Source organism: Portunus trituberculatus, chromosome 46 (assembly GCF_017591435.1).
Source record: "Portunus trituberculatus isolate SZX2019 chromosome 46, ASM1759143v1, whole genome shotgun sequence".
Classification (NCBI taxonomy): Eukaryota; Metazoa; Arthropoda; class Malacostraca; order Decapoda; family Portunidae; genus Portunus; species Portunus trituberculatus.
The window spans coordinates 12,180,628-12,192,520 of NC_059300.1; the positions used below are offsets into that span (position 1 = coordinate 12,180,628).

At 37.3% G+C, this 11,893-nt stretch overlaps 1 protein-coding gene across 9 annotated transcripts in view; it reads left to right on the plus strand.

Moving 5' to 3' along the window:
- The window catches only part of LOC123520340 (bromodomain testis-specific protein-like), a 70,210-nt gene extending 66,389 nt beyond the window's left edge, over nucleotides 1-3,821 (plus strand). For all 9 annotated transcript variants that reach the window (XM_045282556.1, XM_045282555.1, XM_045282557.1 and 6 more), the window contains one exon: nucleotides 2,178-3,821. In XM_045282556.1, coding sequence (XP_045138491.1) covers nucleotides 2,178-2,249 — 72 coding nt within the window. In that variant the 3' untranslated portion in view covers nucleotides 2,250-3,821. The remainder of the gene's footprint in view (nucleotides 1-2,177) is intronic.
- Nucleotides 3,822-11,893: the final 8,072 nt, after the last annotated feature.

The following is an 11,893-nucleotide window of genomic DNA, read 5'->3' on the forward strand; positions in this document are numbered from 1 at the left end:
TAAAGTTGATAATTTTAGAACTACATTTTGAATATACAGTGGTACCTTGGTATACACCCTTTAATTCTTTTACAGATCATTGATATATATATATATATATATATATATATATATATATATATATATATATATATATATATATATATACATATACATACAGTAATACTCCGCTTAACGAACAGGATAGGGGGTGTGAAAGCTGTTCGTAGAGCGAAAATTCGTTAAGCGGACGTAATTTTACCATAGGAAATAATGGAAATAGGGGGGATGCGTTCTGGGCTGGTCCCCAACATACCATATGGAAGAAAAAAGAAAGAAAAAAGAATATATATATACAGTAAAGTCCCGGGGTACGTCGGTCTCGAGTTACGTCAAACTCGTAGTTACGTCAGTCCACTATAAGGCAATTTAAGATTAAAAAAATTGAAAATTTATAAATCGTAAAGTGCGGGATTTATTGTTATTGTTGGTGGTTGCCTGCCTCACGCTTGAATACAATAACACCCTGCCTCAGTGCGGTGGGAGTAGAAGCGTGGGCAGCAGGGCAGGAAATGCAATAGGAAAAGGCAATAGGGATCAGCAGACAGGCGCAGACGGTGCAAGTCAGCTGCGAGTGTTGTGTGGCCCAGGCGAAGGCTCCGGAGTTGTTATTGTTGTGATGGGTGTGCGAGCCCTCAAGGTCGTCAACCTCCCCGTTGTCATGGTAACGGGCTTCCCATTTTCTTCCCTCCCTCACACACAGCTGCTGCCTCCCTTCTCATGTCTTTTAATTATGTCCTCTTTTTCTTATAGCATAATGGTTTTCCTTTTCTTAGCATCACTGCTGTCACTGAGAAGTTTTCTCTTTGGTGCCATTCAGCAAGATACTAAGAACTTGAGTCAGTAAACGCAGAAGTAGGATAACACTCTTGCCAGGGGCGATGGTGTGGTGGAACTGAGGCAGGGTGTTATTGTATTCAAGCGTGAGGCGGGCGGTGTGGCGGGCAACCACCAACAATAACAATAAATCCCGCACTTTACGATTTATAAATTTTCAATTTTTTTAATCTTAAATTGCCTTATAGTGGACTGACGTAACTACGAGTTTGACGTAACTCGAGACAGACGTAACCCGGGACTTTACTGTAAATTTAAAACTATGTAAACAAAAACACCATTGGTAAATAAATATACAGTGAAACAGTCCATCTCTTCTTGTTTTAGTGGCGGGCGACGGCATGTATTAGACGTATTGTTTACATTACAGAATCACTTGTCCTATCGCCGAAACCGAATGCGTCAGTGCTGCAGTTTGTATTTATTTTATTTTGCAATCATGCTTCACAGGCTTTAACATTGTGAATATAATTCACAAGTGGAGTTTTGACTCTTGCTTGAATGAGTAAGCCATTTGGATGTTCTATTGATAAAGTGTAAAGCCACCTGGCATGTATGTGCATTCGTATGCATGTAAGTACATGTGTGTTGCTATGAGACGAGGAAGTGGGCCATTTTCTCCACACGCCGAGTAGGCTGCAGGAAGGATTATGGTATTGAAAATACTTGTAACAGATAATAATAATTTTAAGTGTTTTGTAAAGTTAAGTGTTAATGTTTTCTGCCATTTGCCCTCCTCTGCTGCCACTTTCGCTTTTGGACATCGCCTCACTCGAAAGGCAAAGTTCCACATTTTCTTGTCATTTTCGTACTATTATTTTTCATTTATTATTGCATTATGTTCTATTATCTGCTTTATTTACAGGTATTAATGGTTAGGTTAAGTATATTGAATGATTCAAATGTATTTGGCTCTTATTTCATTCTGGTTTTAACCTTATTATAAAATTTTATGTGGTGTTTTTGTAGAGCTTGGAACGAATTAGGCGATTTACATGTAAAACACGACTCATCATACGAAGAAAATCATGATACAAAAGCCACTCCGGAACGAATTAATTTTGTATCTCGAGGGACCACTGTATATATCATATTTATTCATAAATTCATTATTGACTCGGTTTGTAATGTCATAATAGATAAACTCTCTCTCTCTCTCTCTCTCTCTCTCTCTCTCTCTCTCTCTCTCTCTCTCTCTCTCTCTCTCTCTCTCTCTCTCTCTCTCTCTCTCTCTCTCTCTCTCTCTCTCTCTCTCTCTCTCTCATTATAGATAATAATGTATATTCTTGTTGCACCCACAGATGGCTGGTCAGATTGACATGAATCGCCAAAGTGACTTGATGGCAGCATTTGAAGAACAGTGTGCAAAGTAATGTAAATATCATACCAAAAATATTGATTTATTCATGTCAGCTTTGTTCCTTGTATACAACTCAACTCAGACATCACCTAAGTCTCATTATTTGATATATTTTGTATATATAGCCATAACTGTGTTTATATTTATTATGGTTCCGTGAGAGTTCTTGTTGTTGCTGTACATTTATGTATGAAACAAAGAGATGTAAATGTTACATTTTGGCTGTGAAATTGTCTCTTGCCAGTGCATGTTGTCGGCAAGTTATACAACCATCGGCTCCACTTCTGGTTGGCGCTAGGTTCACTTGGCCAGCCCTGGGTAAAGGAATATATTTCCTATTGTTAATAACAACCTTGTGACTTTGCCTTGGTTATAAGGATGCAAATTCATCATGATAAATGATTAAAAGAACTACATCTTGTGATTAATTAACATGTTTCAAAATCTGATAGGATCACCTTGTTTCCTCAGTTACACTGTAATCATCACTGTCGGAAAGCACAAGTCAGGCTTATCAATAACAGTGCATGAGAGCATACAGAATATTATGTTTGTCCAGACTTAAAGATTTATTTATATGATTCATCCATTTCCACTATTAGAGCATCAGATGTAATTTCTCAAATAGAAAGCAAATCAAGGAAAATGGTTAAAAATGCTGCATTAATGTGTATGCTTTTGTGTTTGAATATTTTAAAGGATAACATTATTTGAGTATAAAGTCTTCAAGTGCGTTTATAGTGGAATGAATGGATCCTCCTATTATACAGTGCATTGCTGTATTGGTGCTTTGTTAAAGATAGAGGACAATACAAATACTCTGCATGTCAAGGCTGTTTCAATATTAGAACTTCTACAGATTCTCAACAACCAGCTGGTTACATTCAGCTGTTGATGTTTCATGGTGTGTGCCACCATACATTAACTTTCCATATTGACCAACGATTTTCATCCAAGAAAATGTTCATCAATATTAGATTTAGGATTTTTTAATAAAATGTGTTAAAAGTATATGGCTTAAGAGCCAGTAGACCATTATTTTTGGTTTCTTTATTGTATAACCTTGGGTATGGTATTTAACTTGATTTTTACATTCACCTGAATTGAGATCATTATTTCAAGTGCTTGAAGAAAGCTTAAAAGTTTTTGGGAGTCAGCTTAGGAGTGTAATGGCACATAGCAAAGCAGTCATTAACAGTGGTTTACTAGGAACACTAATTTTGTATTGCCTCAAATACTCACATTGTGGTTACAGAATCTGTGGCATATTATTTATCATATTCCATACTGTGAATTTCTTTTTTAGGAAATAGCCATATCCCAACGTGCAAGAGGTTGTGCTAAGTCGGTGCTCCAGGGCTGCTGACGTGTATATAGCTGTATAGTTAATGCTTATATTATTTAAAAAGCAGATGGTGAGAGCCATGACTTTATCTGGCTTATAGTAGTCATATGACATGTGCATCACAAGACAAACTTGCTTTTAGCATTCCATATAACTAAATCATAGATGTGTCATAAATTTCATACATTTGATCAAAAACTCTAAAGTGTTGTGGAGGAGAGATTAAAGGTTATGAAAAGCTTTATTGTTTTGATCATACAAAAGCATTATGTACAATAGTGTTTCTACCCCATGTAAACTAACTCAGGATACTCGTACATTTTTCTCCCGTGCTTACTTTAAACAAATCAGAAGTCTTCTTGAGGAGATAAAGTAAATTTTGGTTTACAGAGTAAAAAGAGTGTACTGTGTCATTTATCCTAGTATTCTTATGTACAGTTAGGACCTACTCCTTTCTGTGTAACACAGTACAATACATGTTAGACTAACCACTTGTCAGTAGTCAAAAAGGGAGGGAAGGATAAGAATTGTTGAATGCTGTAGAATACAAAGGGAGATCAGATTTGTTGGTCATTGCTGGGCTGCTTGTGGTGATTTTATTACCAACAAAGTCAAGAGAAATAAGGTAACAGATGAAGGCTCATTTCAACTCATTTTCCTTTTATGAATATGATGAAAGATATTGTAGAGTTATGTTTGTAACATCAGCCTAAATTAGTTTAATTAAAGTGGGAACAGCCAGAAGATTTGAATGCAGCATAAGAGGGAGGGTAAGGAAGACTATGGTTAGCATGAGAGAAACATGGGTATGTGGAAAGAGAAGTGAGGATACAATGTAAACAGATTTTTTAAAAATCATGACTTAATGAATAGATTGAGAAATGATATGTTGTATTTATGCCATATTAAAGAATAAAGATAGAGGTAGTTGGAAATATTAGCAATAACAGTTTTGATGAAAAGAAATGGTCTCATTGAAGTATAGAGGTGTGGCATTCTATACGAAGATGACCAGTAGAATTGAATGGGTAAGATTTTGAAGGAAGAAAGGAAGTCTTTAATTAATCCATGAATGGCAAATAAATAATGAAAATATAGATAAAGTAGATAGCAAGCAGGTAGTATTTGAAAGAAATGGACAGAAATACTTTGATTTTTCTTTCTTTCTTAATGCTCGTTGTAAGAAAAGAAGCACTGAGCGGACACTGCGTTTAGCAAAAAAAAAAAAAAAAAAAATTAATACAGGATATCTGAAAGCATTAATGTTGCAACTTTGAAGCTGCATAAGATCAACAATAAGAATAACAATAAAGATATCTGACAAGGTGAGATTGTTTCTCTTAAACTATTTTCAGTGGTATTTGAAAAAAGGCAAGAATTGGAATAATGGAAATTGGGTGAATTATCTCGGATTTTCTATTGACATTGCAGATGAATGTGCAATCAAAACACAATACTGTACTTTGAATTTGGAATGAATACATGAGAAAAGCCAAAAAGAAAAGAGATTGAGATGATTTTGAAGAAAACTTCTTACTAATCCATTACCACTTCCATAGTCTTTGATGTGCTCTCACTATATATATATATATATATATATATATATATATATATATATATATATATATATATATATATATTGGGAGGAGGCCATTGAGTATGCGTGTGTTGTTGAATGAAGTCTATAGCAACTTAAGCATTATTCTTTTTTGAAAGAAGTTTTTGTATTTTTTGCACAAGGTTATGTTTGTCTGAGTGTAGATTCTGGAGGAGTGAGCCAAAATCCATGGTGCTCTTGAGACGTCTTTTGGTCCTGTCTGGACAATCTTCAGAAGAGTGCCCAGTCTTCTCACTCTTCTGAAGATAGTTCAGACACGACCGAAAGATGTCTCGAGAGCACCATGGCTCACTCCTCCAGAATCTACATCCAGACAAACGTACCCTTGTGCAAAAAATACAAAAGCTTCTTTCAAAAAAGAATAATGCTCAAGTTCGTATAGACTTCAACAACATATGCATACTCAATGGCCTCATCCTAAAATTATATATATATATATATATATATATATATATATATATATATATATATATATATATATATATATATATATATATATATATATATATATATATATATATATATATATATATATATATATATATATATATATATATATATATATATTCTGAACTGGTTAATTTTCATCATCACTGAAGGAAGCAATCAGCCTGCTAGGCAACAACAATCACTTTTTGATTCCTTTATTCTTCAAATATTTCAGTCCTAACCACACCAGCTTCCTCTGTTTCTGTCTTGCTGCTGCCCACCATGCCAATGCTTCCCTGAAACCTGCTACCTGCTCCTGGTGGCTGTGAGCTGTGGGCTGTTGGCTGGAAGAAAGTTTTAGTCTAGTGGTGTTGGAAGTATCAATTTATTTATTTGTTTATTTCTTTCTTTTTTATTTGTCTTTTTTTTTTTTTATTATGCCTCTTCCTCTTCCAAGTTAGGTTGAGTTGGTTCATTTCAAGATAATAAATAACTTTTAATTCTTTCCTGTGATTTTCTCCTTTCCTCAAGTGAAGTGAAGTTAGGTAAAGTTGCTCCCTTTGGTAATATATAACAACTTTTTTTTAATATTTTGGCTCTTAGTTCATTTTTCCATCAATTTTGTATAATATTTCCTCATTAAATAAGAGTAGATCAGATTAACTTTCAATATATAACTTTCCTTATAATTTCTAAGTTAATTTTTCCCTACATATTTCTACATTTTCTCATATCAAATATTAGATCAGATTTACTTTCAATATACAATTTTCCTTATAATTTCTATTAAGTTAATTTCTCCCTATATATTTCTACATTTCCTCATATAAAAACATTATATTAGGTCAAGTTACACCATTTAACTTTATTTTTTTCTCAAAGTTAATTTCTTCCTACGAATTTCTGCTATAACCATGACGCGTTTCCATATTCATTCTGCTTACTGTTTGGTGATTTTACACAGCTTCAGAAACTTATGTGGGGAAATTACAATAGTGAAGATTGTGGCCATTAACCTTCTGACCTCTATAGACTCTTCCTAATGTCAATAAAATGGTCTAATTGTACACAATTATGACGGTTAAAATGTGTCCCAGTATTGAAGGTACTAATATTGCTGTGATGATATGGTGATCTGCTACTACTACTACTACTACTATTGTTCTCGAAACAGTTTCATTCCCTCACATCAGCCAGAACTACTATTACTACTACTGCTACTATGTTCTCGAAACAGTTTCATTCCCTCACATCAGCCAGAACTACTATTACTACTATGGTACTATAACTTAGTACTATAACTTTAGTAGCTATTACTACTAAAGTCTGAAAATATTGTAGATAATAATAATGATAACTGACAAGACGTGAAAAGGTGAAAATAGTAATGGTAATAATAATAATAATAACAATAATAATAATCAAAGTATAGCTTGAGCAAAATCAGAAATCCTCGAGAGTGTCTTCACCAATGACTTGAGTCAATGATATACATATATATATATATATATATATATATATATATATATATATATATATATATATATATATATATATATATATATATATATATATATAACGATTGCTGGAGACTGGCTGATAGACGCACGCTCTTCTTACCTCTCTCCCCTTAAACTTCTCGCATACAATCCATTTAAGTACACCCTTCATTAATAGTCTCAGGCTGTTAATTGTGATGTAATTAACCAACCCACACGCCGATACCTCAGTAATTTCATATATGACTTTTTTTTTATGCTGCCAAATTGTCATGGTCATGCTTGCTATGGTTATTCTCTCCCTAAACACATTAATGCGAGTCGTTGATTTTACCCGACTATATATAGCTTTGCCGATGAAAGAGAGAGAGAGAGAGAGAGACGGGTGAGGGAGTGGGAAGCTTACGTGACGACGGTGACGTGTCCAGTCAGAACATTATCATCACCAATTAAGCTCCACCGGTCCCCGGAAATAGCTTGTGTCTATGCTCGTCAATAAAGTGTATTTGAAGTTGTAAGTGTTTTAATGGTATTTTAAAGATTCTAGCGACAGCATTATTAGTGGGAGAAACACTTCGGAACTGGCTAGTCATTTCTGACCTTGGAAAACAGTCGTGTTGAGATAGCAGAGCGTTATTGAGGGTGCTTTTAAGGTTCTATAGTTGTATATTAACATTTCTGTATTCTTAACCTTTTAATTTCGTGCATGATACAGACATATGTGTAGCTTTCAAGTATGCGCGATAGCAAAATAAAAAAAAAATAAATAAAAAATATATATATATATATATATATATATATATATATATATATATATATATATATATATATATATATATATATATATATATATATATATATATATATATATATATATATATATATATATATATATATATATATAATAAATGAACAAATAAACAAATAGATAAATAGATAAACAAATAAATAAAATAAATAAATAGATAAAAAAGCGATAGCGGAATTACGGCGCGATAGCAGAGGGTTAAGTGAATAATGTTGTTTCAGACCTCCAGGCCGTTAGAATTAAATAAGTCTAATAGAGGTCATTAAAAGCCTTGTACTATGAAGCTGCGAAAAGTAAAATGAAATCTTCAGGTAGGGATTTTGTATTTAAGGTTGAATACGAATTTGACAATAGTACGAATGGTGTTTTTTGGGCAAAGGTCAGTTGATCCTGGGAGCAGGTGTGGGGGACAAGGTTGTTGTGGGGGCGGATTGCGGACTGCTCATTGTGGCCGCATGTGGCGGTGTGTGGTGTTTTTTTTTTTTTTTTTTTTTTTTTGGCCATCACCGTCTTGGGTATTAGGCCATATATTTAGTTTTTAACTTTTTTTTTTATATTTCTTTTAAAATAAGCCTTTTATTTTGTTTTAACATATATACAGTTTTTTTTAATGGCTTTATTCATTTATTTTTATTTTTATTTATTTATTTTTTTTTTTTAATATCTTAACATTAAGTGTCTTCACATATTCTCATGCACGCTTCATTCACACAGGGATCCTATACCTATCTCAAAACTATTGTCCTTTGTCAGGGCATGGGGGAGGGAGGGATAAATCACAATCACACAGGGTGGCTACGTAGTATCACTATGTATTGCATATATACACGAAGGGAAAACATTCACATTAGATCACGCAAAATTGGAAACATACACACTTTCATACTTTTATTTACATAAATATATAGAATAAATACATAGAATAAATAACATAATATATACACATAAATCACAACTCTCTGATTAAATTGGCCTCAGTCAGGTAAATCATCAGTCTATCGACCACATCCGGGTGTTCATCACCCAGGAGGGTGGTTTGCGTTAGCGGGAGGCCGCGACCCCGGCAATACGCCGCCAAGGGCCGCCTCTCCTCACGATAACGCACACAGTGAAGCAGGATGTGCTCGACAGAGAGTGACATTACAGCTGGAACACTGTGGTGGGAAGGCGTTGGCTATGTAGGGGAGCATGTGGGTGGGGAGGGTGCAGCCCATCCTGAGGCGTGCGAGGACCACCTCCTCCCGCCTTGTGGGGCGATTGGAGGAGGCCCACTCGCCCAGGATAGGTTTGGTGGTGTGGAGGTGGAGGTTGTCCCAGTGACTCTGCCACAGGAGTTTTGCTGATGATTTAACAACTGAGAGACATGACTGCAGATCCCGACGGAGGTTCCACGCTCCCTCGAGCTCTGCAGCAGACCGAGCTAGCATGTCAGCCTGTTCATTCCCGCGTATACTGGAATGTCCAGGCACCCAAACCAGTGAGAAGGATTTATGACATGAATTCAGCTTATTAATGATGTTGCCCTGGATTTCATTTGTATCCGTGCGGCCGGACTCTATTGCCTGAAGGGCTGACATAGAGTCCGAAAAAATGACAATTGAATTATGAAGTGAATTTAAAGCATAATCTATGGCTTTGTCAATAGCAAAAATTTCAGCAGAAAAACCGATGTATGGGTAGGCAGCCGGAACCTGAGGGCACATTCACACGACCACACACTTGCACCCACACATTCACCTGTCTTGGAGCCGTCTGTGTAGAGATGTAGGGATGGAGGGAGGCCAGCGACGAGGGCTCGGAAGTGGTGTTGGAGCTCCACCTCGGTAACCACAGCCTTCTTCCCCTGAAGCCAGTTGATGTTGAAGGTGGTGGTGGGAAGTTTCCATGGGGGAAGGGTGGGCAGCACGAGCTGGTCCGCATCGTCCAGTCTCACGCCCGTTTGCTGGCAGAGCGTGTGTAGTCTGACTGAGACTGGACGGCGGACCGCATTGTGGAGGTGGTGGTGCTGCCATATAATCTTGTTTGCTGTGTTACCGAGGGAGCTTTCCGAGCCGCTTTTATCCCATGGGATAAAAGGAGGGCGTCGCGACGTAGTTGTAGCGGTGGTGTATTGGCCTCAACCTCCATCCGCGCCACACGAGTGCAGCGCAGGGCTCCAAGACACATTCGCACACATTCATTCTGCAGTACATCCAATCTCCTCAGTGTTGGTTCCGACGCAGACCCATACACCAGTGAGCCATAGTCTAAATGAGAACGAATTAAGGACTTGTACACCATTAATAAAGATTTTCTGTCTGCTCCCCATGAAGTACCAGAAAGGTATTTGAGGACATTGATCTTTTACGACAACGAATGAGCAATTCATTAACATGAGTCTTCCAATTGAGTCTGCTATCAAAATGCAGACCCAAGAACTTGACTGAATTTTGAAACGGTATCGGTTGGCCTTGAAGAGTTATTTGCAAATCAGGTACGTTACGTCTAGTGAAAACAACACCGATACACTTAGCAACTGAAAACTTAAATCCCCATAAGTGAGGCCCAATGCTGGACGGAATCAAGAGCATCCTGAATCCGCCCGCCGAGAATTGTGCGTTAGGCGAGGAGTGCCATAACGCACAATCGTCGGCGTACAATGAGTATTTAAGATTCCTGGGGACGGGAGTTGTTGACAGAATATCATTAATCATTATACAAAATAAAATGGGACTAAGAACACTACCCTGTGGCACCCGTTCTCCTGGACGAAAACGTCCGAGATTACGTTACCAGGAAGCTTGACAGAGAATGTTCTGTCCTGAAGAAAATTATAAACAAAATGGGCAAGTTACCTCTGAAGCCATGAGCGTAGAGTTTCATGAGGATACCGTGTCGCCATGTCATGTCGAAGGCTTTGTGGATGTCTAAAAACACCCCTATCATGAATTCTTTTTTGGCAAAAGCCTCTGAAATGCAATGCTCCAGGTGTGTTAGGTGATCCATCGTGCTTCGGTACTTCCGAAAGCCCGACTGCTGATCACCTAACAGACCCTTCGCTTCTAAAACAAAAAGTAGCCTTCGCTTTACCATACGTTCCATGACCTTACATAGACAGCTCGTGAGCGCAATAGGACGAAACGCACTGGGGTCCGTAAGGCGTCCAGTCTTTTTGGGGATTGGGATGGTGTGGGCGAAGTGCCAAGACTGAGGGAAAGTGTAGGTGGTCCATATTCTATTGTAGAGCGTTAATAATTTTGAAAGGGAGTGGTGGCCGAGATTTTGTAACATGATATATGAAATATTGTCTGGACCAGGACTGGAGCCTTTACAGGATTTCAGGGCAAAGAGGAGTTCATCCAACGTAAACTCTGTGTTGTAGTCTGAGTTTACGCCTCCTGTGGCAAAGTTTGGGACAGTGAGTTCTGCAGCCTCCTTCCTTGGAAGGAAGGTAGGGTCATAATAAGTTGTGCTGCTGGCCTGATGGAATTGGTGGGCTATGGCATTTGCTATTTCTGTTTTGTTATCAATTATATTATCATTTATTTTAAGGGTAGTGATAGGAATATATGGTTTTCTGTTGTTTAAAATATTTATTGTTTGCCATACTTTGGAGAGAGGAGTGGTGCGGTTAACAGATGATATGAATTGTCTGAATGAGTCTTTCTTTGCATTACGGATGACTTTCCTTGCCTGAGCCCTTGCCTTTTATAGGCTATGAAATTTGCTTGACTGGGCTGCTGGCTGAAGTACCTGTATCGTCTATTGCGCTCACGAAGTGCTTGTCGGCAATCCGTTGTCCACCATGAGACTCCATGCTTAGTGTAAACTGCAGAAGTCTTCGGAATACAAGCCTCAGCGGCGTGTAATATGGATTGTGTTGCGTTGCTGACCATCGTGTCAATGTCCTCGCCAGATATATCCACGTCGGCAACCCCACGGAAGGTTGCCCAGTCTGCTCTCTTGAAGTTAAACTTGG